Here is a 24,580-nt window from a genome sequence, read left to right as displayed (position 1 = left end):
TTTGGCTGTGCCTGTCAGGTCCACCCTCTGCAAATTTGCATCAAGGAGGTGAAGGAGAAGAATGGTTCTAGAACTCCTAGGACTTTTGTTACCTGCTGGGGAGTGGGCACGACTTTCCTGTACCCCTCAAGCTCCTGGGCAGTGCGGTATGAACCCCATAGAGGGCTGTACCCCACATGCTTGCTCCTGACCTGCAGGAGGAAGCTGGGCTGCCCTCTAGGGACACTGAATGCAGGGCAGAGGCAATTATGTGCAGAGAAGAGCTGAGTGACGGGGGCCTGGCCTCAGGGCTGGAATTATGGGGCAGGCCAGGCACAGACCGCAAGGACTCCCCAGGGTCTGTGAGAGGACGGGCCCTCCCCAGGGTGACAACATAATTTGTTGATCTTCCAAATCAGATGCATTTGACTCTACGGGATGCAATTAGCAAGTATTGCCCTAAGCCCAGGGATAAATTAGGCCTGTCCTGGGACCCTGGGGTGTGTCCAGGCACCCTACACAGGAACGTGGGGCCTGAGTCCCCAGCTAAGCTCCCTGGGCGTGGTTTTCAGGTTAGGAGGGTGGCAAGGGCTCAAGGCCTTGCAAGCTGTTCATAAACAAAGGGTCGAAACAAAGAAATAATAATACATTTTAATGCAAGAGAAATCATAGCCTGGTACACACCCCCTTACCCGATCTGTCCTGCCTGGGGATGTGTTTACGGCAAGAGTGTCCCCAGGGCTAGTGGTCACCTGGCTGTCCGGGTCCCTGCCCTACTGGTGGCAGCACGCCTGTCCCCAGCATTACATTCAGCTGCTGCTCTGACTCTCGAGAGGCCGGCTGGCCTCGGGCCTCCAGCTTGGCGTCCTTTGCTCCCCTGTCTCCCTGCTCAGGCCAGCAGGGCCAAACCGCTGGGCCAGGTCAGTCGGGGCTGGGGGAATGGGTTGCGCCCTGCTCCTCCCCAGGCGCATCTGTGCCCCCCGGGCTCCATCACCGGGTGGGGCAGAGCGTCTGCTGGGGCAGCTCCGTGGGCCACAGGATCCCTCCGCACCCACCGCATCTCTCTGCCCGGGGCGCCTGCCTCATAGGATGCCCCGCACCACAGCGTCTCTCTGCCTGGGGCGCCCGCCTCACAGCTGGTCCTCGTCCACCCAGATGGTCTTGCGCTGCTCCTCGCCGATCTTGTCCTTGACAACGCGGAGCAGCTCCTCTACGCTGCCCCACATGTCGGGTTCTACCGTGGCGTACAGGCACGGCAGGGCCTCCAGCTCCTTCTCCTTCAGCCGGCACACGCGCAGGAACTCCTCCTCGGTCTCAGGCCGGGGCAGCAGCTTTCTGGGAGGAGACATGCAGGGGCTGTGGGGAGGCTGCCAATCCGCGGCACTGGTGTGGCACCACCTGCCCGGACACCCCTGACTGCCGCGGTCCCCACCCCTTGCCTGCCTTGCTTCTCCCTATAGTGTCCGTGCCTCTTAACGCTAGGGACCGTGCTCCTTAAGCTGTTTATCGGAAATTCCAAACACATCCTTATTGATTGATTGATTGATTGATTGAGATGGAGTCTCGCTCTGTCACCCAGGCCGAAGTGCAGTGGCACGATCTCGGCTCACTGCAACCTCCACCTCCCGGGTTCAAGCGATTCTCCTGCCTCAGCCTCCTGAGTAGCTGGGATTACAGGCACGTGCTACCATGAGTGGCTAATTTTTATGTTTGTAGTAGAGGTGGGGTTTCACCATGTTGGCCAGGCTGGTCTTGAACTCTCCACCTCAAATGACCTGCCCGCCTCGGCCTCCCAATGCGCTGGGATTATAGGTGTGAGCCACCGGGCCCGGTCACATCCTTTTTATTTTTAATCGTGCTAAGATACGCATAAAAGAAAATCAACCATTTCACCTATTCTTTAAGTAATTCAGTAGCATGAGGTATATTCACACGGCTGTGGAACCAATCTCCAGAACTTTCTCATCTTCCCAAACTGCAACTCTGGGCCCATTAAATACTCCCCATCTTCCCTCCCGCAGCCCCCAGGAACCACCCTTCTGCTTCCTGTCTCTGGGAATCTGACTGCTCTAGAGACCTCATAGAAGTGGAATCACGTACAGCATGTGTGTTTTTGTAATCGGCTTATTTAACTGAGAATAACATCCTCAAGGTTCATCTCACACCCACGGAGTGGGTGTGAGAATCTCCTTCCTTTTGAAGGCTGAATAATACTCCACTGTATGGGCTGGGTGTGATGCCTCACGCCTGTCATCCCAGCACTCTGGGAGGCCGAGGCGGGAGGATCACTTGAAGTCAGGAGTTCGAGACCAGCCTGGCCAACATGGTGAAACCCAATCTCTAGTAAAAATACACAAATTAGCCAGGCATGGTGGTGGGGAGACTGAGGTAGGAGAATCTCTTGAACCCTGGAGGTGGAGGCTGCAGTGGGCCGAGATTGTGCCACTGCACTCCAGCCTGGGTGACAGAGTGAGACTCTGTCTCAAAACAAACAAACAAACAAACAAACAAACAAATTCCATACAGTATTTTTGGTGCAATACACACTGCATCGCAAACACATTCCAAGGCAGGGCAGATCAGGGAAGGGGGTGTGTACCATGCTATTATTTCTCTTGCATTAAATGTATTATTATTTCTTTGTTTCAACTATTTTTTGTTAACAGTTTGCAAGGTTTTCAGCTCTTGCCACCTTCCTAGCCTGTATGGGTGGGCCCTGTTGTATATATTCATCCCCCACGGACCAACCCTTGGGTGAAGTCCATGTTTTGGCTATTGGCAGTAACGCTGCTGTGAACACAGGCATGTAAATGTCTCTTACAGACCCTGCTCTCACTTCTCTTGGGGACATGCCCACAGGTGGGGCTGCTGGATTATATGGTATTCTATTTTTAATTTTTTGGGGCATCGCCATGCTGTCCTCCACAGTGGCTGCTCTCTTTTGCATTTCTAGCAGCTGCCCTTGGGGTTTCGACGTCTATCCTCCTCGCCAACTCTTGTCAGTTTCTGTGCTTTTGGTCCTGGCCAGCCTAACGGGTGTGAGGTGTTGAGGGGGGATGCCGGTCTCTTTTGCTCACTGCTGGGTTCCCCAGAGCCTAACCCTTCCCAGGGGCTCAGTGAGTATCTGGTGAAAAGGAATGAAGGGGCCTAAACTCTGTTATTCCCTCTGTAAAATGGCTGCAGGACATTTATTTTGCAGGTGCGTGCGAGGAGGCGCGGGTATCCGAGATGAAGCCACTTAAGGGCCAGTCTGTCCTCGTCACCCAGGCCCCAAACCTCAGCGCCATCCTTTCGTTCTTTTTTGTTTGTTTGTTTGTTTGTTTTTTTGAGGCGGAGTCTCACTCTGTCGACCAGGCTGGAGGGCAGTGGCTCGATCTCACCTCACTGCAACCTCCACCTTCCACGTTTAAGCGATTCTCCTGCCTCTGCCTCCCGAGTAGCTAGAACTGCAGGTGCATGTCACTACACCCGGTTAATTTTTTTGTATTTTTAGTAGAGACTATGGGGTTTCACCATGTTGGCCAAGCTGGTCTCAAACTCCCAACTTCAGCTGATCCACCCACCTCAGCCTCCCAAAGTGTGGGGATTACAGGCGTGAGCCACCACGCCCGGCCTCTCCTTCTCTGGAATCCCAGAGTGAACCCTTTCCCGAATCCTGCAGGCTCGACCCTGAGCACGGATCCAAAGTCACACTGCCTCTCATCGCCTCCCAGACAGGATCCCGGCCCGCACCGCCACCCTGCCCCTGTCCACACAGAGGTGAGAGGTGCGTTTATACCCTAAAGTGGACCATGCCACGCCTCCGCTCAGAACCTTCAGCGGCCTCCAGATGCACTCGGAACAAGATGCCGCATCCTCCCGTGGCTCCCGTGGCCCCACAGGGCCTGTACCAGCTGCCCCTCACCCCTCCGCCCCTCACCCCCCGCCCCTCACCCCCTGCCCCTCACCGCTCTGCCCCTCACCCCTCCACCTCTTACCTCTCCAGCCCTCACCCCTCCACTCCTCACCCCTCCGCCCCCACCCTCTGCTTCTCACTGCTCTGCCCCCACCCCTCCACCCCTCACCCCCTGCCCCTTACTGCTCTGCCCCTCACCCCCCACCCCTCACCCCTTCGCCCCTCCGCCCCTCACCCCTCTGCCTCCCACTGCTCCACCCCTCACCCCTCCGCCCCTCACCACTTGGCCCAAACACCTGTCTCAGGGTCTGAGCACCAGCTGTTCCCCCACTGCCCAGATTGCGTCTTCTTTCTCATCTCCTAGGCCCCCCTCACTGCCATGGATCTCGCTGACAGATCCCCCAGGCCTTCCCTGACCACCCCGGGTGATGGGCACTCTGCCCTGACCCTCCTAGCTCTTGTCCCCTGGGATGCGCCCCGTTTGTGAGTCATCATCTCGGCCGCTGCCTTCGGCGTCAGCTCTGCAAGGTCAGTCCCGTACTTGGTGAGGGTTTACTAAGGGGGGTGCGTGAAGTGGGGGCACACAGGCCTCCTGCGATCCATGGAGACTTGGTGGGGTGCTAGGGACAGGAGGGGGCAGCCCCTAGGGTCTGGAAGCCCTACCTGAACCTCTTGATGTTCTTCTCACACACCCGGATGAAAAGCACGATGGGGTAGATGTTGGACTTGATCAAGTCTCTCGTGCAGCCGATCCCAGCCTCCAGCAGGCAGTGCTTGTTCTGTGGGCACAGTGGTTTCGGTCAGCAGCAGCCCGCCCACCTCTCGCTCTTGTGAAGGTGCCTGCGGCAGGGCCTGGATGCAGGGTTGGGGTCTATAGCCGGGTGGGAGCCCTGAAAGCCATTTGCCACTGATCCAGGAGATGAGACCTCCCAGGAGTCTGGACACTCCAGGACTCTGCTGACCACAGTGATGTTCATGGGCAGAGACGAGGCCTTGGCCGGGGTGAACCAGGTGGCGTGAATGAGTTTGAATGAAACACCTGCTACCAACCGGGCGTGGTGGCTCACGCCTGTAATCCCGGCACTTTGGGAGGCCAAGGTGGGCTGATCACTTGGGGTCAGGAGTTCGAGACCAGCCTGGCCAATATGGCAAAACCCTGTCTCTACTAAAAGTACAAAAATTAGCCGGGTGTGGTGGCAGGTGCCTGTAATCCCAGCTACTCGGGAGGTTGAGGCAGGAGAATCGCTTGAACCCGGAAGGTGGAGGTTGCAGTGAGTCAAGATGGTGCCACTGCATTCCAGCCTGGCTGACAGAGCGAGACACTGTCTCAAACACTCAAACACACACACACACACACCTCCCCCCAAAACACCTGCTACCCTAGCCCGCCTTCAATTAAGAGAGTAGGGAACACATGAAGGGTGAGTCAGCCAGGCTGGCAGGTCCCAGGAGTATCTGCAAGGGTTCTCAACCATGAGCTCATCATTTTGAGAAAGGACAATCTCTGCTTTGCTGAAGGCATCACTTAAAAAAAAATTTCCACCAAATGTTGGCTGGGCGTGGTGGCTCATGCCAGCAATCCCAGCACTTTGGGAGGTGGGAGGATTGCTTGATGCTAGGAGTTTGAGACCAGCCTGGGCAATATGACAAGACCCTATCTCTAAAAAAATTAGAAAAATCATTACTGGGCATGGTGGTGCGCAACCATAGTCCCAGCTACTCGAGAGGCAGAGGCGGGAGAGTTGCTTGAGCCTACGAAGGCGTGGCTGCAGTAAGCCGGGATCGTGCCCTGCACTCCAGCCTGGGCAACACGGCGAGACCCAGTCTCTAAATAAATAAATAAAACATCAAACTTTGCACTGGAATAGAACATAAACACAGCATTCTAAGTGTGCAGCTCAGTGAATTTCACAAACTGAACACAGCCTGGAACTAGCACCCGGGTCTGGAAGTGGGAATGTCCCACCTTGCTCAGGGTCCCCTTGGGCCTCCTGCAGGCCACTGCTCCCCCTTCCCTGTGAGCAGGGCCATGGCCCACATTTCTAACAGCACAGATCTGCTGGACGGCTTCTTCTTTTCAGCTAAAAACAATCTCGGCTCCAACCCTGTCCGCTTACTTTCTATCCGCGCCAGCTGTCAGAATTTCCTAAAGCTGTGGCCCAGACTTAAAAACAAAAACAAAAACACCACCATCTGCTCTTGCCATCCCCAAGGTCAGCGTCCACCACAGAGCCAGCCCCCGGCAGCTGGGGGAGCCCTCCACTGGTGCAGACCGAGAGCCCGCCACGGAGCCAGCCCCCGGCCCTCCACTGACGTGGACAGAGAGCCTTTCCTTCATCCCGTGCTGGGACGAGGAAGAGCTCAATGCTTAGGTCACGTTTTCTGGCTCCAAAGACTCCACATTGCACACAGATAACCTTTTCGCATGGTTGCCAACAACCCTCGTGATGTCCTGTTTTCCCCTCGTTTGGTGAATGCAATCCCTGTCACCTTCACGTTCATCCCGTCTCTCGCCCTGATGAGCTGGTTCTCTATCTCTGGCCCTTGTTATCACAACCAGACACACACCCCTAAATAATGCGAACATACACCAGCTCCAGGAAGCCATCACAAATAGAAAGCAGCTCCAAAATAAAAACTCACGTCGAAGCCCAGGGAACAAGGGCGCAGAGAGGACGTTAACACAGGGCAGCTGCTGGGATAAGGGGAAAAGGAGAGGTCTGGCCACGGGGAGGTGAAAGCAACTCTTCATCCCACCCTTGTCCCTGGCCCAGGTGGCCTCATGAGGATCATCACAGAGGATCCCGGCCTCGTCCAACCTCCCAGCCCCCACCTCACCTTGGCGGACACAGCTTCAATGTTGGCAGGGGCGATGCATTCGAACGTGTTGGGGTTCTTCTCTCGGGAGTAGATGATGGTCTCCGTCTTCTGCCTTCTGAGGAACTCATCTCTTGTGACGATATCTGCAGAGAGAGGGGCCAGTCCTGAGGGCAGCACCAGGTGGCCTTGGGTTGATCATCCCACCCAGGCCCTGCCTGCCACCTTCTGGGCTCTACAGAACTCGATGTCCAATCTCCTTCCAGCCATGTTTAAATGAATCTTATCTCCTTTCTACTAGACCGTGAAGCTCCTTGAGAGCAGGGCTAAGGTTAACCTTCTTCATACTCCCCATGGCAGCCCATGGAGCAGGTGCTTGGCAAATACTCACGGTTTGGCTTCTCAGCAATACCCTTCACTGGACAAAGCAGCTCAGGCACTGTGGTGCAAGGCTGATCACCAGTCTAAATAAATCTCCTGTTCCACCCACCCATCTACCGACCCCTCACCTACCCACCCATCCGTCCACCCACCCATCCACTTATCCATCCATCCATCCATCCATCCACCCACCCACCCACCTATCTATCCATCCATCCACCCACCCACCCATCTACTGACCCCTTACACACCCACCCATCCATCCACCCACCCATCCACTTATCCATCCATCCACCCACCCACCCACCTATCCAATCCATCCATCCATCCATCCATCCATCCATCCATCCATCCATCCACCCACCCACCCACCCATCCTTCCATCCATCCATCTACCCACCCACCCATTTATCTATAAATCTGTCCACCCACCCAGTCACCCATCATCCATTCATCCATCCATCCATTTATCCACTCATCCAGGGGGAGGAGGGGTGATGGAGAGGAGGAGGAGGGAAGAAGAGGGAGGAGGGAGGGGAGGATGAGGAAGAAGAAAAGGAGGGGAGGAAAGAGGGGAGGAGGGAAGTGAGGAAGGGGAGGAGAGGAGTGAGAAGGTGGAGGAGGGAGAAGGGAGGAGGAAGGAAAGGAAAGAGGGAAGAAGGGGAAAAGGAGGAAGGGAGAAGGGGAGGAGGGAAGAGAAGAGGGGAAGTCATCCTTGTCCGTGGCTCCCGCGGGGCTCCCCAGGTGGCCGTGGCTCGCCGATCACCTGACTTGCAGATGGTGAACTCCATGGCACCTCCCGAGTTGAGCAGCCTCTGAACCAGCGTCTTGGCCAGCACGGTGGGTGTGAAGAGCACGGGCCGGCGGCGCTCGCAGTAGAAGGCGCGTACTAGGCTGTAGGGGATGAGGCTGAGGTTCTTGCCCAGCTCGCTCTCGGGGTCCAGCTCTGGCAGGGGCAGGAGAGGGCGGTGGTCAGAGCCCTGGGGCTCTGAAGACCTTCCAGGGAGGATGGGGCCCCTGGGCTGGGTCCTGGGGGCCACCGTTAGTGTAGAGGCCTGGCGGCTGCCCTGGGCATCAAATGTCTGAGGTCACCTTGGGCTGGCACTGCTTGGGGCTCGTGTGCCGGGGAGGGGAGGTGTGGTGGGGGGCAGGCGGAGTGTGTGACAAATGCAGGAACCTTGGCTGAGCTCTGGAGGGAAAGTTTGCCTTGGCAGATGATCAAGGAGGGCTTCTTGGAGGAAGGGCATGGACTGGGTACAGCCCAGCGGAGGGGAGGGTGAGGGCAAGGAAAGCAAGTGCTGGCGGGCGCCCACGAGACACCAGGATCAGCGGGCAAGGCCTTGGGTGTCTCCCAGGAGCACTGGGAGGGACGACTTGGCCTCAGTTCTGCCTTCTCAGTCCCTTTCTGGCTGGGGTGGGGGAGCCGTGCAGAAGCCCGGGGTTCTGATGAAACCACCCCAGGCACCCAGAGGAAACGGTTCCCAGAAACAGGCAGCCTGTCCCTTGTCCCTTGTGCCTTTTCTTGTCCCTGGCCTGGCCACTCCAACTTCCAAAGGGCCAGCCTGGAGAGCTGCCCCAGGGCCTCCTATGAGATCCAGCCAGGGCTGTGGCCTCCCTTTCCCTGAGCAGGGCCAGCCAGGGCCAGCGGGGTGGGGGACGGTGGACCGGGAGGCCCCTCGCCGGGTTGATAAATGACAAGAGGCACTCAGTGGGTAGAGAAATCAATAAAACGAACACTTCACAGCAAACAGCCCCAATTAACACAGGTACCCGGGCGCGAAGCAACCACAACGAGAGCGTCGTTATCCGGTGAGCTTGGCGGGACGTCACCCCGAGGCAGCATGGCCCTCACAGCCAAGGCCAGGCTTCCTCACCCTTAATTTATTTTTGTCTTTTATTTTTATTTTTAGAGCTAGGGGTCTTGCTGTATGGACCAAGCCAGAGTGACTGCAGTGGTGTGATCTTGGTTCACTGCAGCCTCAACCTCCTGCTCAAGTGATCCTCCCACCTCAGCCTCCCAAGTAGCTGGGACTATAGACACGTGATACCATGCCTAGCTATTTATTTGCATCTTTTAAGATTTATTTTTAATGTTTTATGTTTTTATTTTTAATGTTTTTATATATTTTATAGTTATATTTTTTGTAGAGATGGGGAGTCTTACTATGTTGCCCAGGCTGGTCTTGAACTCCTGGCCACAAGCGATCCTCCTGCCTTGGCCTCCCAAAGCACTGCGATTACAGGCATGAGCCACCTATGTCCTCCCTCCCCTCCGTTTTGAGGACTTCTAGGCCCCCTCACGAGGACCAATGTGCCCCCAGGTGAGGGTGAGGCATGTATGATTGTGGCTGGGAGTGGTGGGAGGGGCCAGGCGGTCCCCATGTACCTTCCTGCTTCTCAGTCAAGAGCTTGGTGGCGTCCAGCGAGGACCGGGCCAGGCTCCCAAGCGGGCTTCCCGAGATGATGCGGACCCTCTCGTTGCTGTTCATTCGCTTATACTTGTTCTCGGACCTGCTGACGAACTGGAGGAGCAGAGGGAGGACTGGGGGAGGACTGTTTTGCTTCCGCTTCTAAACAGACAGGGCGCTGCCCTCAACCAGCCAAAGTCAGACCTTTGTTCACATCCCTCCTCTGCCCGGGGGGTTCCTGGGCCAGTCATTTCCCCTATAAAAACAGGAGACTCCCAGCAGGCGGCTCGAGCCCTTTAGCCACTGGAGAGATGTCCTGAGTAGGCAAATGAATGAATCAGTGCCCACAGTCTTCCCCAGCCGGATGAGTCTCAGGTCAAGCCCATCTGCATCCCCGTGGGAGCCTCAGGTGCAGCTCTGCAGGCGCTGTGGGACCTGAGCCGCCCCAGCCGTGAAGACCCCTGGCTGGAAACCCCTGTGGGCAGGGACTGCCCCCCTGCTGGGCATGTGCTGGACAATGTCACCTCCCTCTGACACTGTGCTCACCATGCCTTTCTGCCTCGGTATCCCCAAGTTTAATGGGGGGAACCCACTTTTTTCTACAGTTCACAGAGTTGAGTCCTGGAAGGCAGAAACAGATGCCCTGGCAGTGGGCACAGAAGCAGGTTCACACCATATTCTATAGGCTACTTTGAGTCTCTCCACACTCTTCCTTCTGCAGGAAGGAAAACACATGGTATCTGGGATGTCAGCTGTCTCTCTGTTAATTGGCTGCAGGGCTCTGGATGAGACTCCCAAGGTTTCACTATTTTTTTTTTTTTTTTTCTGAGATGGAGTCTCGCACTCTCGCCCAGGCTGGAGTACAGTGGTGCTGTACTCCATCTTGGCTCACTGCAACCTCCGCCTCCCGGGTTCAAGCGATTCTTCTGTTTCAGCCTCCTGAGTAGCTGGGATTACAGGCACCCGCCACTGCACCCGGCTACTTTTTGTATTTTTAGTAGAGACGGGGTTTCGCCGTGTTAGCCAGACTAGTCTCGATCTCCTGACTTCAAGTGATCCACCCACCTCAGCCTCCCAAAGTGTTGGGATTACAGGCGTGAGCCACCGCGCCTGGCCCCAAGGTTCCACTCTTGCATGACACGCGGGTGTAAAAATGCGTCATCTCAAATGGTCCTGCCCTTGTAAACCCCTCAGACTTGGCCAGGGTTCCTTTCCACCTGGGTGGCTCTCTGACACTTGTTTGTGTCTTCCTGGGTTTTAGGGTCACATTGCTCATACTTTCCCTGGGTTTCCCCGTTCCAACATCAAGATGGAGCAGCGGAACGAAACACTGTCTCCACTGGGGTCTAATGAGTGAGGCAGCTACACAGGAACACGCTCATGGGGCCACATTTTCATATTACCCCCTTGGTTTTCATCCACGGGCGATAAAAGAAACGATCCCAAAGAGTGTTTCTGCATTTATGAGAAACCATTTCTGAAGATATCACAAACAATGCTAGTCAATGTTCTTTCTATAATGATCCATGCCAAAAAAAAAAAAAAAAAAAAAAAAATCCCTTTTAGAATTAAGTAGAAGGGAAAAGTCCTTTCTGGTCCCGATTGCTAAAATGTTTCCCTAGACAGATAAGATTGAAAGAATCTGCTGGGTTCCCTTTTTACCTTGGCTGCCAGGATGCTCAGATAAGTTGAATGCTCGATTAATGAGGACCTAAACTGGCCTAGATATTTAGGATGTTTGTTTTTCATCTCCTGATACACTGCTTCTGATCTTTCTATTAGTATCTGAACAGCTAACTTCAGTTTCTTTTCACCATAAGATTCCTCAATCTTTTATGAAAGTGGGATTTGCTTCCCGCAGGCACAGAGACTGTCTACCAACCTGTCACTGAGAAGATAAAATGGGACAGGAGATGTGAGGCACTGTGAAGAGATGCAAGTGGTGTACAAACACAAAGCACGATTATTTTGATTCGGGTATCTCTTCTCAGTCGGGGGAGGGCAGGGCCACAGCAGAATATGATTGAAAAGTCGGTAGGCACTCCGGAGAGCCTTACCTGAAGGAGCTGGCCAAAAAGGAAGCTTGCTCGGGAGAGACGGGGACTGACCCGGGGGTCGCTTGTTGAAAGCGCTTCTTCCGGCTGCAGGGTGTTCTGAAATGAATTTATCCATCAGTCAGGCCCTGCTGGGCTTGGCAGGAGGCAAGAACACAATGATGCTGGTGAGAATCGGAGACCTGTCCTCAAGTCCCCTCCGTGCTAAAGCTTCCTTAGGGAAATCAAAAGCCTGCAGGGAAGGGGTGGGGGCAGGCGGGGTAGGGGAGAGGAGTCCTGGAGACTTGGGAGAGAGGTGATTCGCTTCAACAGAGACCATGGATGGTAGAGCAAAGGCCTGCAGTCCAGCTCGAGCCAGACATCTAGGCTCACCTTTTTTTTTTTTTTGAGAGGGAGTCTCGCTCTGTCACCAGGCTGGAGTTCAGTGGCGTGATCTCTGCTCACTGCAACCTCCACCTCCCGGGTTCAAGCGATTCTCCTGCCTCAGCCTCCTGAGTAGCTGGGACTATAGGCGCACCACCATACCCAGCTAATTTTTGTATTTTTAGTAGAGATGGGGTTTCACCATGTTGGCAAGGATGGTCTCGATCTCTTGACCTCATGATCCTCCCACCTCTGCCTCCCAAAGTGCTAGGATTATAACTGTGAGCCACTGCGCCCAGCCCTGTTTTTGTTTTGAGACAGGGTCTTGCTCTGCTGCCCAGGCTGGAGTGCAGTGGCATGATCTCGGCTCACTGCAACCTCTGCCTCCCAGGTTCAAGCGATTCTCCTGCCTCAGCCTCCCGAGTAGCTGGGATTATAGGCGCCCATCACCAGGCCTGGCTACTTTTTGTATTTTTAGTAGAGACAAAGTTTCACCATGTTGGCCTGGCTGGTCTCGAACTCCTGATCTCAAGTGATCTGCTCACCTTGGTCTCCCAAAATGCTGGGATTACAGGCATGAGCCACTGTGCCTGGCCAGACACCAACCCCTTGTCCTGGAAAGTCAGGACCTGTGGGAGGGCATGAGAGGACGGGTCTCCTTCTACAGAGAGCGTCTCATTCCTAAGGAACTAAGTCCCCTAGAATTCATCATCCCAATATGGATGGATTGCATTTGTTACTGCCTCTAAAAAAGACCCGGGAGTTAGGTTTGAAGCTGGCAAGGTCCCTGGCCCTGCTACTCCCACAGGGTGCTTGGCAGACCTACCCGCAGTGCCCGCAGGGTGTGGTGGGTGCCGTCCACCTCCTCCCGGCTGCCCCGGTGCATCAGGCGTTGCAGTTTGACCAGGAGGAGCTGCTGGGCTCTGCGGAGCGAAGAGAGGAGCTTCAGGGGCTGAAATTCAAGGGTCAAGCACCGGGAAGCCAGCGAGGCCGCAGCACCGCACTGGCATGGGTGGGGTGCGTGTCTGACTCTGCATAGGGATGGCCCTGTGGCTGGTGTGTGCTCTGAGCCCAAGGGCCACCCGGGGTGAAGATGTGGCTCCTTGTATCTGTGTTTGGATCCCACCTCCAGCACTGGCTCGCTGTGGGGCTGCAGAAAAGTGACTGAACCCCTCTGAGCCACCGTCTCCTCTTCTGTAAATCTGGTGTGATGATGCTTTCCTTGGAGGACTGGCCTGAGGTGCGTTGTCATGGTCTTACAGATGTTGTGGTATGGATGTGTAGTGTTACAGTCTTAGAGATGCTTCCGGATGCCTGCTGTGTGCCTGACACACTACCTGTGCTCAGTCCCCGGGGGCTAGTGCTGTTATAATGACAACGTTGTTATTGGGATGTGGTCTATGGAAAAGAAATGACTAATGAACCTAGCAGGAGAGCATAGAATTGAGTACCAGGTGGTCTGGTCACCACCAGATGGAAGAGGGTTCTGCAGGATTCTAGTGAAGGTCGAGAGAGACATCCCTGAGGAGGCAGGAAGTCCTGGAGGAAGAGGGCCTGGGGGACCTCGCTGTGAAACGGAAAGCAGTAGCCTTCTTTGGCCTGGGCTTCTCTATAAGCCCCTCTGCTGATATTCATGGCATCCTGCCTGGTCCTCCACAGACTCAGGGAAATGGAGGCCCTGCCCTGGTTCTGGCCTCACCGGCTGTAGCTGGGAATGGTGCCCATGTCCAGGTCGTGATCTGTGAAAGGGTCGACGCGCGCACACAGCCACTCGTGCCTGTCCTGGTACATGGTGTCACGGACGTGCACAACATCGTCACACTTCAGGGACATGGTGCAGGCGTCCAGCTGGCTGGAGATGTTCAGGTTCAGCCGGATGTAGAATGAGTCCCCCGACGTGATCAGGCCATCCTCCATGTCCTTCACCAGCTTCCGGTACCCTGTGGAGGGAAAGATGCACCAGCTGTCTATCGATATGGGGTCCCCTGACCATCAGAGCAGCTCCTAGAGCAGCTTCCCTCACCACCAACTTAAAGCTTATAGCTAGGGGAAAGTTCTACCTCCCCAGTGAAGGGTAGCCATGTTGTTTACCAGTTTCCCTTTTTGTCTTGGCTGCCAGGAAGCTCAGAGCTGAAAGTTTTGCCAAGTTGCAATGATTCCTGCTACACTCTTCATATTTCCCCACCCTTATACAGCACTTGTTTGTTTTTTATTTTTTTCATTGCTGCACAACTCACATATAGCATAAATTAAGTACTCAGCTCAATGAATTTCCACAAATATATATGTGTGGGCAGCAACAACCAGAGCCCTGTCTGTCAGTACCTTTCCCAAGGGGAACCATCATCCTAACCGACATTGCTATAAATAGGCTGAATCTCACTTCATATAAGTGGAACCAAACAGCATATGTTCTCTTCACTTCCAGCTTCCACTGTTCAACATTACGCCTGTGAGATTTGTCTGTGATGCTGCAACATAGCTGGAGGGGGCTCTTTTTCACTGGTGTATAGTATTCCATGGTATGTAGATGTATCCATTCTCCCATGTGCAATTTGCATTGTCTGCAGTTTTGGGTATTGTGAACAACTCTGCTAAGAGTTATTCATATACACTGCTATCTGTGGATATATGTGCCCATTTCTCTTGGGTATATACACAGAAGTGGAATTACTTGGTCATAGAATATCTATCTATTCATCTATCTATTATCTATCTACCTATTATCTGTCTGTCTATGGAGATGTGTGCCCATTTCTCTTGGGTACATACACAGAAGTGGAATTACTTGGTCATAGAATATCTATCTATCTACCTATCATCTATCTATCTATCTATCATCTATCTATTCATCTATTATCTATCTATCTACCTATCATCTATCAATCATCTATCTATCAGTCAATCAATCATCTATCTGTGGATATGTGTGCTCATTTCTCTTGGGTATATACACAGAAGTGGAATTACTTGGTCATAGAATATCTATCTATCTATCTATCTATCTATCTATCTATCAATCAATCATCTATCTACTTATCCATCCATCATCATTTACGTATCCATTATCTAACATCATCATCTATCTAACATCTATCTATCTATCTATCTATCCATCTATCAATCATCCACTTGTCCATCCATCATCCATTTACGTAGTCCATTATCTAACATCTATCATCTATCTCTCTATCTATCTATCTATCTATCTATCTATCTATCTATCTATCTATCATCTACTTATCCATCCATCATCCATCTACGTATCCATTATCTAACATCTATCATCTATCTAACATCTCTCTATCTATCTATCTATCTTCTATCTATCAATCAATCATCTATCTACTTATCCATCCATCATCCATCTATGTATCCATTATCTAACATCTATCATCTATCTATCTATCTATCTTCTATCAATCAATCAATCATCTATCTACTTATCCATCCATCATCCATCTACTGTCCGTTAATCTAAGCATCTGTCATCTATCTATCTGTCCTATCTGTCATCATCTGTCTGTCTGTCTATCTGCCTATCATCTACTTGTCAAATCCATGAAAGTAAATCTGTGTGTCCGTTATCTAGCATCTATCATCTGTCTATCTATCTGTCTGTCTGTCTATCATCTGTCTATCTTCTATCAATCGTCTATCTCCTTTATCCGTCATTTGTCCGTATGTCCATTATCTGGCATCTGTCATCTGTCTGTCTGTCATATCATCTGTATGCATCTGTCTGTCTGTCTATCTATTTTTTTGCAAATACTTTGTGAGGGAGCGGGGCATAAACCATGAACATGATAAACGCAGCAAGCTCTGCTATGATATAAAACCATAATATAAACCCCCAAATCAACCCCACATGCTGAGGGCTGCATAACACTGCGGGAGCTAAAATGGTTCTAATAACCAGAGTAGCTCCTCAACTGTCCACGCCCACATTCCAGGGCCAAGCCAGCCAGCTGGATTAACTGATGAATGTTCCCGCCCACTGTGCATGGAGAAATAGGGATTCCCTGTCAGGTCTGTCCGGGGGATCCTGGCTTTGTCCAGCACATCTCAGAATCCTGCCCATCCACTTGGCCAGGGGCCATTGTGATCGCTGTCTGAGTTCTCTGCCTCCTATGAAAACAGAACCTGCACACAGTACCCTGCTGGAGTGAACTTTCTTTCCCTGGAATTCCAGACTTGCAGGGCTGTGCTGCTACACAACTCCGGGGTTGGGGGTCGGGGGTCGGGGGTCAGGGGTCGGGGGTTGGGGGTCAGGGGTTGGGGGTCGGGGGTTGCGGGGTGGCGCTGCTCACATCATATTCTGCAGGCCCACCGATTTTCTGCTGGGCTGGAAGATCAGGCTGCAGGACTGGGGAGAGGCCTGCCCTGCATGTAGGGATAAAGCATCGTTATTGTCTTTGCACGGGTAGGGCACTGCCGGGAAGGAGCTCGAGCAGGCGGCTCTGGAGAGCGGATAGAGAGAAACTGGCTATTTATGCTCTGCTGAAACATTCATGAGCCCTGGCGGTTAAAAATAAGATCCAGCTGCAGAGATAATCATGTAGAAAAACCCAGAGGTGAGAACGAGAACTCAGACTCGTTCAGAGCAGAAAACAAAGCTCAGAGCTCACCGCCCAGGAGTCTTGGCTGAGAAACAGGAGATCCCATTCAAAGGATGCTGGGGCCCTGTGAAAAGGCACCATACTCAGCTGCAGCCGGGGAGGCCAGAACCAGGGCGGGGCCTCCGTTTCCCTGAGTCTATGAAGGGTGAGGCCCACCTGCCCCGGAGCCGGGGGATCTCAGAGCAAGAATCCTGAGTTGCGGGATGTGGTTCGGTGGTCTTGGTCCTGGGTAGAGAAATCTCTGGGTCTCCTGACCAGCAGTGCCACAGAATACGATGTGAACAGCGCCCCCCAGGGTTGTGCAGCAGCACCATCCTGCAGTCTGGAATTCCGGGGAAAGAAAGTTCACTCCAGTAGGGTCCTGTTTGTAGGTTCTGTTCTTACAGTAGTTAGAGAGCTCAGGTAGCCATTGCTGTGGCCCCCGGCCTGGGGGGTGAGCAGGCTTCTGAGATATGCTGAACAAAGCCAGGAATCCCCCAGCAGGACCTGACAGGGAACCTCTGTTTCTCCATGCCCAGTCCGTGGGGAGACTGACCCCAGAGCTGCTGCCTGTGTACATCAGGGACGGGAAGCCCGAGAGAGGAAGCAACTTCCACTTGCCAGGGAGAGAGGGCTGAGCTGGGCCAGCCAGGGCTCCAACAGGTGTGCCTGAGTCTGGGGATGCCGTGTCCACTGTGACCTGGCGGGCAGCCTGAGTCACCCGGGCAGGTGCGTGCAGACATGTCCAAAGAGCCGGCGCGAGACAGCAAAGCCCTGCTCACAGCCGTCGCCATCCCTGTGTGCTCTCTCAGACCTGCCCCTGAGCCTCGTGACGCTGCCAGGAAGTGCCTGTGCCTTCCACTGAACAGAAGAGCAAGCGGAGGCTCTGGGCAGCGAGGTCACTTGTCCAGGTCAGAGACTTGCCTCCCTGGCCAAGGGTCGCTCCAGATGGCGGAGGGAGGTCTCACCTTCGTGGTTGACCTTGTAGTGCAGCGTGACGGGGCCGCTGCACCTCTGGATGGTCCAGTGGGCTTCCTCTTTGGTGCATGTGTCCAAGGGGACACTCTGCCTCTCGCCTCGGATGCAGCCTTCTAGCTGGAGAGAAGAGACTGCGTTTGTCTCCCAGCTCCACAGGCAGCAGAGCTGCAGGGGTGAGGCCGCTCTCTGTACATTGGGAAGAAAACCATCTCTCCCCGAACAAAGACTAGCTCAGTGCCAACAGGGGGAAAAAGCATCTCGCTCAGGGAGGTGCACCTGCCTCCTGCCTGCACCCTGGGAGCCTGCAGGAGCCGGTGGCTGGACACAGACTGCAGAAGCACAGGCGGGGAGCTGGGGAGAGAAGGGCCCTGTGATGCGGATGGTCTGACCACCTTCCAGCTCCCTCCTCCTGCCCAGGGATCCGGGGCTGAATGCAAGGCTTAGGGGCCCTAAATGTCAGCACTGACACTACGGTTGCAGCCACCTCCCCTGTCGCCAGCCCCTCACCAGCAGCAGCTGGTGGCCCTCGCGGAGGCCGGCTTTCTCGGCCAGGGAGCCAGGCTTGACCGAGTGCACGAAGCTCCCTCGCGCGTTGCCCCCCAGCAGGGTGAGCTGGGAGGTGAGGCTGTCGCCGTTCAACGTCGTGTGCTGCACGGAGGGCCCTGGGCCCCGCACGTGCCCCACGGAGGTGACCGAAGGCCGGAAGGGTCTGCAGCAGGAAACAGAATGGCAGTTAGGCAGCTGGGCTGAAAAGAGAAAAGCCCTACTGGGACACACCGGGGGTTGGTGGCGGGTGCTGGGACCCCAGTGGCATGGCCTCCTGTGGTCATCAGGCGCCTCGGTGTCCTGGCTCTGAGAATGGCCCTTAATGGCTAAGGGAAGTGAGAGCTCACAAGCGGCTCCTGCTGAGAGAAATGCAGACGAGGAGGGGAGCTGAGGCGCCCTCCCTGGCCTGCAGCGGCTGTACTGGGACTGGCAAGGGCCATGTTAGGAGGGGGCCCTTGAGCACGGCCCACCAGGCTCCAATGTGTCATGGATGGGGCCTGCTGGGTATCTGGGTCCCACTTCTTTGCCTCTGCCACGCTGCATGGCCTTGGGGAAGCGCTTCCCTCTGTGGGCCTCGGTTTCTGCGCCTGGACACTTGGGAGGTCAGAGGAAGTCATTTCATTTTTTTTGAGACAGGATCTCGCTCTGTCACCCAGGCTGGAGTGCAGTGGTGCAATCATAGCTTACTGCAGCCTCAACCTCCAGGCTCAAGTGATCCTCCTGCCTCAGCCTCCTGAGTAGTTGACACTACAGGTGTGTGCCACCACGCCTGGCTAATGTTTAAATTATTTTGTAGAGACGGGGTCTTGCATGTTGCCCAGGCTGGTCTGGAACTCCTGGGCTCAAGCAATCCTCCCGCCTTGGCCTCCCAAAGTGCAGGGATTATAGGTGTGAGCAACGCGCCCGGCCAGGAAGTGATTTCTGACTCGGGAATGCTACGATTCTGGTGCTGGCTCTAGGAGAACAAGGGCCACATGAATGGTCCCCTTTGCAGGGGAGTGAGGGGGTGAGGGGTCTTTATCCCATCCCCACCCTCAACCCCAGCTTCCCCTTCACCAGGGTACCTTTCCAGAGAGAACTTCCTGAACATGAGGTTGACCTGCTCCAGGTCATAGGCATCCAGGCCCTCGGATTGGTGGGAGGAGGAGGAGGAGTGAACGGAGGAGGGTCCGAAGGAGTAGCGTTCGTGACTGTCATCTGCAGAGGGACAAGGGCCCATCAGTACCGGGGTGGCGGGGAGCTCCGCAGACAGTGCCGGGACCTGCTGGGGTGGCCCTGGCACTGGGGCAGGCTCGGAGCCTCTTGCCCTGCTCCTCCTGGGCAGCCTCCTGGGAGATGGGTCTCTGAGGTTCCCTAGCACAGAAGGCTGAGTCCCACATTGAATGTCTCCAACACAGACCTTCCTCAGCCTCCAGGAGCTTCCTCTTAGTGGGAAGCCTTATCAGGTATCTGGTTTTGTTTTTTGTTTTTTGTTTTTTGAGACTGAGTCTCGCTCTGTCGCCCAGGCTGGAGTGCAGTGGCTGGATCTCAGCTCACTGCAAGCTCCGCCTCCTGGGTTCACGCCATTCTCCTGCCGCAGCCTCCTGGGGCTTAGCTGGGACTACGGGCGCCCGCCACCTCGGGCCTCGCTAGTTTTTGTATTTTAGAGACGGGTTGCTCACCTGCAGCACAGGGATGGTCTCATCTCCTGACCTCGGGTGGATCCAATCTGCCTCGCCTCCCAAAGTGCTGGTATTACAGGCTTGAGCCACCGTGACCCGCCCAGGTATCTGGTTTTAAGATCTTTTTTTTTTTTTTTGGTATCTGGAAAAGGGGGACTTCCCATTAGCAGTTGCTTGTTCTAGTTTTTTTTTTTTTTTTTTTTTTTTTAGAGGGGCTCTTGCTCTGTTGCCCAGGTTGCAGTGCGGTGATCATAGCTCACTGTAGCTTCAACCTCCTGGGCTCAAGTGATCCTCCCTTCAGTCTCTGGAGTAGCTGGGACTACAGGTGCACACCCTACCCATGTCCCCGATAATTAAAACATTTTTTTAAAATAGAGATGGGGTCTTACTATGCTGTCTGCGCCGGTTTTGAATTTCTGCTCGCTTGTCCTCCTCCCATCGTGGGCTTCCCAAGGAGCTGGGACTATAGGGTATGCCACCATGCCTGGCTAATTTTTTTTTTTGTAGAGTGCAGGGTCTTGCTATGTCACTTTAATAGTCTCAAGTGATCCACCTGCCTTGGCTCTCTCAAAGTGCTGGGATTACAGGCATGAGGCACCGTGGCTGTTTCATTCTGTTTTGAGTTGGGCCCCCAGGGCCTCATTTTTTGGTACCCTTGGCACCACCATCGCCCATCAGCTTCCTGACCTGCAGGGGCCTGAAGCAGGGCAGGAAGAGGGAGGGTCTGGCCCCCAGGAGGCCCTCCTCCCTCTATCTCACCCCAGGTGGACCCGAAATACCTGGGGAAAGACATCTGCTGCATAGAACTCCTCCGGTGGCTGGAATGAGGAACTGCAAACCTGCTCGACAGATAACAAAGGTTTCTTCTGCAAATGGAATTTTCCCAACACTGCAAAATACTCTGACGGTTGCCCGATTCTCTCCCTTCCAAACTCTTCAATTTTCTCATTACCCAGCCTCGATTAGGTGCTAACCTCTCTTTAACACTCCTGATAGCTGATGCTTCCCCATTAAAGAGGACCACTCATCTGCTTATCGGGTTGGCAGCCTTAGCTGGCAAAGGCTGGGGAGCCCTGAAGAGAGGGGGCTGGCAGGGCACACCCGAGGATTCTGAGCCACTGGGGTCTCCCTGCTGCCAGCTCTGTCGGGCCAGGGGATGCTGCCACCCTCCCCGTGCTGAGAGATCTGACGAGGATTTTGATTTCGATCCGATGATTTCCGCCGGATCTCGATGATTTTCTCTTGATCTCGACGCGATTTTGATCCGGATTTTTTGATTTTTGACTTTGTTTTGTTTTTCTGATTTTATTTTCGGATTTTGTTTGAGTGCCGGATGCCTGATCCGATGATTTCTTGATTTTGATCTTATGCAAGATTTTTCCGCGCCTGATTCTCGAGTGATTTTGATCTCGAGGATTTTTATCCGTGATGATTTTTCCTGATCTTATGATTTTGTTTTTTCTCGGATCTCGATGCCAGATTTTTCCGGATTTATCCGCGATTTTGCCTTTCGAGCGGAGTTTTTTCGACAGCCGACTTTTGATGCGCCTTTGATCGACGAGCCGAACGCCGAGATCTTTCTCCCCACAGCCTTGCACCTCCAAGCTTGGCCTCTCCCCCTGGCCTTGCCCTCCACTATCGGCCTCTCCATCTGCATTCTGTACTCCTTTTGCACAGACTGGTTAACAGCTCAATACATGAATTTCTTACGAGAATGCCCTGCTCCCAGCCCACCCTCTGCCCTCCTGTTCTTTCCTGTGTCTGAGGCTCCTTTCTTTATCTATAAAATGAGGGTAACAATAGCATTTCTGAGAGCGGTTGTTGAGATTAAACTGGATCAGGTATGCAGGTCGAGCCCCTCCATGGTGCCTGGCTACAGTACGTGAGAGCTACGCTTTTTAAAAGCCCAGACCTAGCTCGAGCCCTCTGCACAACAGCTGGATGGGCCCCCGTTACCTACAAGATAAAGAACAAGCTCACAGGGCGTCTCTTGGCCACGGGCAAGCCCCCTGGGGGACAGAGGCTTATCTTCTGTGTTCAAGAGTGACTCTGAGTCCATTCCACATAGTAGGTCTTAAGGACCTGTGACCCTCCACCTGTGACCCTCTGTGACCCGTCCTACCCAGGACCCTCCTGGATCTGAGAGGCACGTACCGTCCAGGTCTAAGGCGTCAAACCCGCCGCTGTCATTGTCTTCTTCGACTGTGCTGCAAGACACAAGGGAGGGCAGGGAAAGCATGCGTGTGAGTGTGTGTGTGTGTGCGCGCACGTGCGTGCAGGTGAGGGAGAGGGAAGCTTCTGGAAGGTTCCGGGCTTCTGAGTGGCCTTGCCTCTGAGAGGGCAGTGTGGGTGGAGGAGTTTGGGACAAGGAGGGGTGGAGGAGGCAGGAGCCTCCCCGGAAGGGTGGGTGGCCCTGAGGCCTTGGAGGTTGCATCCTCCAGTGGGGGAGGAGGGAAGCCAGGGCAGGTGAACAGAGGCCCCACCGGCCCCACTGGCCCCACCTGCTGTTTACGTCTCTCTCACTCTTCTCTGACATGGTACAGGACAGAGATCCATCTGCCCTGTGTGATGGGTCTGGGAGCAGAGCGCCCCTCAGCAGGAGTGGACAGAGCAGGCTTGCTGTGCTCTGGAGTTCTCAATTGTCTGCATGTGGTTTTTGCAATAGTGCTTCAAGGCGCAGGTGGCTTTGGTGCAGACGCCACATGTGGCTTCTGAAAGCTGCTTTCAACACCTGCCCCCGGCTGGCCAGAGGGAGGCCCCACAACACAGCTGCTGGTGGAGGGGCTGGCGTGGGTCTGTTTTTTATTTTTATTTTTTTAATTTTTGAGATGGAGTTTTGCTCCTGTCACCCAGGCTGGAGTGCAATGGTGCGATCTTGGCTCACTGCAACCTCTGCCTCTCGGGTTCAAGCGATTCTCCTGCCTCAGCCTCCCCAGTAGCTAGGATTACAGGTACATGCCACCGTGCCCAGCTATTTTTATTTTTTATTTTTTAATTTTTAGTGGAGATGGGGTTTTGCCATGTTGGCGAGTCTGGTCTTGAACTCCTGACCTCAGGTGATCCACCCACCTCAGCCTCCCAAAGTGTTGGGATTACAGGTGTGAGCCACTGTGCCTGGCCTAAGCAGATCTTTGCTGCTGATCTCTGGAGCCAACCAGGGAAGGCCATGCTGAGAGGCCCAAACCCAGGCCCCAGCAGGACCCGGGGTGTGGATCCAGCCTCCTCGGCCACTGCTTGCTCTCTGCCCTTCGGGAAACTGCCCAACAACCTCTGACTTTGTAGGTGACATGCCAAATCCTGGCAGGCTGGAAACACCCATAGCGCAGGCATACTTCTACTGTAGTTCTCCTTGTGAGGACACTAATGGTTTTCGGGAAGTAAGGAAGGTGAGAGAGGAGATTGGAGAAGCCATTCATGAGTTTCTTTCTTTTTTTTTTTTGAGATGGAGTCTCGCTTTGTCGCCCAGGCTGGAGTGCAGGGGCACGATCTCGGCTCACTGCAACCTCTACCTGCCGGGTTCAAGCGATTCTCCTGTCTCAGCCTCCCAAGTAGCTGGGACTACAGGCGCCCGCCACCATACCCAGCTAATTTTTGTAATGTTAGTAGAGATGGAGTTTCACCAGATTGGTCAGGCTGGTCTTGAACTCCTGACCTCAGGTGATCCACCCGCCTTGGCCTTGTAATCCCAAAGTGCTGGGATTACAGGCATGAGCCACCATGCCCAGCCTTAAGTTTCTTATTCTTTGGCAGAAAATGCCAAGCCCTGGGGCCGTGGGGCCCCAGGACCTGATTTCTGGTCAGCATGGAGCCATGGGTCATGGGTTTCGTCCTTGGATAGGCAGCTCGGTGAACCTGGGGCGGCCACTTACCTCCTCCGAGCCTCAGCCTCCTCATCTGTACGATGAGCAGCACCCTGCCTTTTAGGGTAGCTTTGAGGATGGCTGGGTCAGCAAGCATGGACTGGCCCGGAGACGGGGTAAGGAGGCTTGGCATGGTGGCATGGGGCAAACGCCCAGTCCTCCCTCACCTGCCACCCACCTGCGATGGGGCGCGTCCTCCTTGTAGCGTCTGACGATGGAGTCGTTTCCCGGGGGCTCAGCGGTGATTGACATGATGCTGCTGCGGCTCCGGGGGGGCTGCTTCAGACACAGACACACACACGTTACGGGTGCGTAAATATGACACACGCAGGGACTAAATTCAACACAAAATCATGCCCGCCTCCTACTCAGGCGGCGTGGGGGCAGCGAGCTGGCTCTCAGGGGCGACCTTGGCTGGAGCAGGCTCGTGCTCAGCCCGGCGCGGCCGCAGCCGCCGAGCTTGGAACACATCTGCTTGCACATCTGCTCACAGGGAGGACGCAGGCAGGAGCTGGCCGACTGGCGGACTGGGGCGCTGCCTTGCCATGGTGCACGGGCTGAGCTCGAGGCTCTCGGGCTGCACCTGCTGTGGGCACCTGCTCTAAACATGGTGAACAGTGTGGGCCTGGGGCGTGGGAAGGGCAATGGTGCCCCCGGACGGCACAGCTGCTGGAGGGCGACCTTTGAAAGCAGGCCTGCTGGCTCCTGGCCAGAGCTGCTCTTAGTAAGAGCCTGGGATTCTGCCACCCAGGGCCGCCATCAGACAGGAATCATTATAAAATCTCTGCCTCCCCCAGGGCCTGATTTTGGAAGCTGAGCTGACAAGCTTCTCAGGGCTTCCCCTCGGGGTTACAATTTCTAATCCTGGGCCTTCTGCTGCCTGGTGGGGAGTGGGCAATGCTGGATGCAGTGGTTGGGACCCTGCCCGGCTCTGCCCGGGTAGGGGTTCTGGGCTGGTGAGGGGGCCCCGAGCCTCAGCTCTGTAGCGGCTCCAGCTGCTCCCAGCTCTGTGCCCTGCCTGCCACCGGATCCCCAGGCTG

At 54.5% G+C, this 24,580-nt stretch overlaps 1 protein-coding gene across 9 annotated transcripts in view; it reads right to left on the bottom strand.

Moving 5' to 3' along the window:
* Positions 1-612: 612 nt before the first annotated feature.
* Positions 613-24,580, bottom strand: part of CARD11 (caspase recruitment domain family member 11) — a 144,015-nt gene continuing 120,047 nt past the window's right edge. For 5 of the 9 annotated variants that reach the window (XM_021935608.2, XM_021935610.2, XM_021935609.2 and 2 more), the window contains 13 exons: positions 23,719-23,819; positions 21,835-21,887; positions 19,084-19,219; positions 17,981-18,182; positions 17,464-17,590; positions 13,597-13,837; positions 12,724-12,820; positions 11,538-11,633; positions 9,459-9,594; positions 7,839-8,018; positions 6,713-6,837; positions 4,538-4,653; positions 613-1,314 (listed from right to left, as the gene is read on the bottom strand). In XM_021935608.2, the coding sequence (XP_021791300.2) occupies positions 1,110-1,314; positions 4,538-4,653; positions 6,713-6,837; positions 7,839-8,018; positions 9,459-9,594; positions 11,538-11,633; positions 12,724-12,820; positions 13,597-13,837; positions 17,464-17,590; positions 17,981-18,182; positions 19,084-19,219; positions 21,835-21,887; positions 23,719-23,819 (1,815 nt within the window). In that variant the 3' untranslated portion in view covers positions 613-1,109. The remainder of the gene's footprint in view (positions 1,315-4,537; positions 4,654-6,712; positions 6,838-7,838; positions 8,019-9,458; positions 9,595-11,537; positions 11,634-12,723; positions 12,821-13,596; positions 13,838-17,463; positions 17,591-17,980; positions 18,183-19,083; positions 19,220-21,834; positions 21,888-23,718; positions 23,820-24,580) is intronic. The other 4 variants (XM_021935611.2, XM_021935612.2, XM_021935613.2 and 1 more) reach the window with 3 other exon arrangements.

Source organism: Papio anubis, chromosome 4 (assembly GCF_008728515.1).
Source record: "Papio anubis isolate 15944 chromosome 4, Panubis1.0, whole genome shotgun sequence".
NCBI classification, from domain to species: Eukaryota; Metazoa; Chordata; class Mammalia; order Primates; family Cercopithecidae; genus Papio; species Papio anubis.
This window is presented reverse-complemented; position numbering and strand designations above follow the sequence as displayed.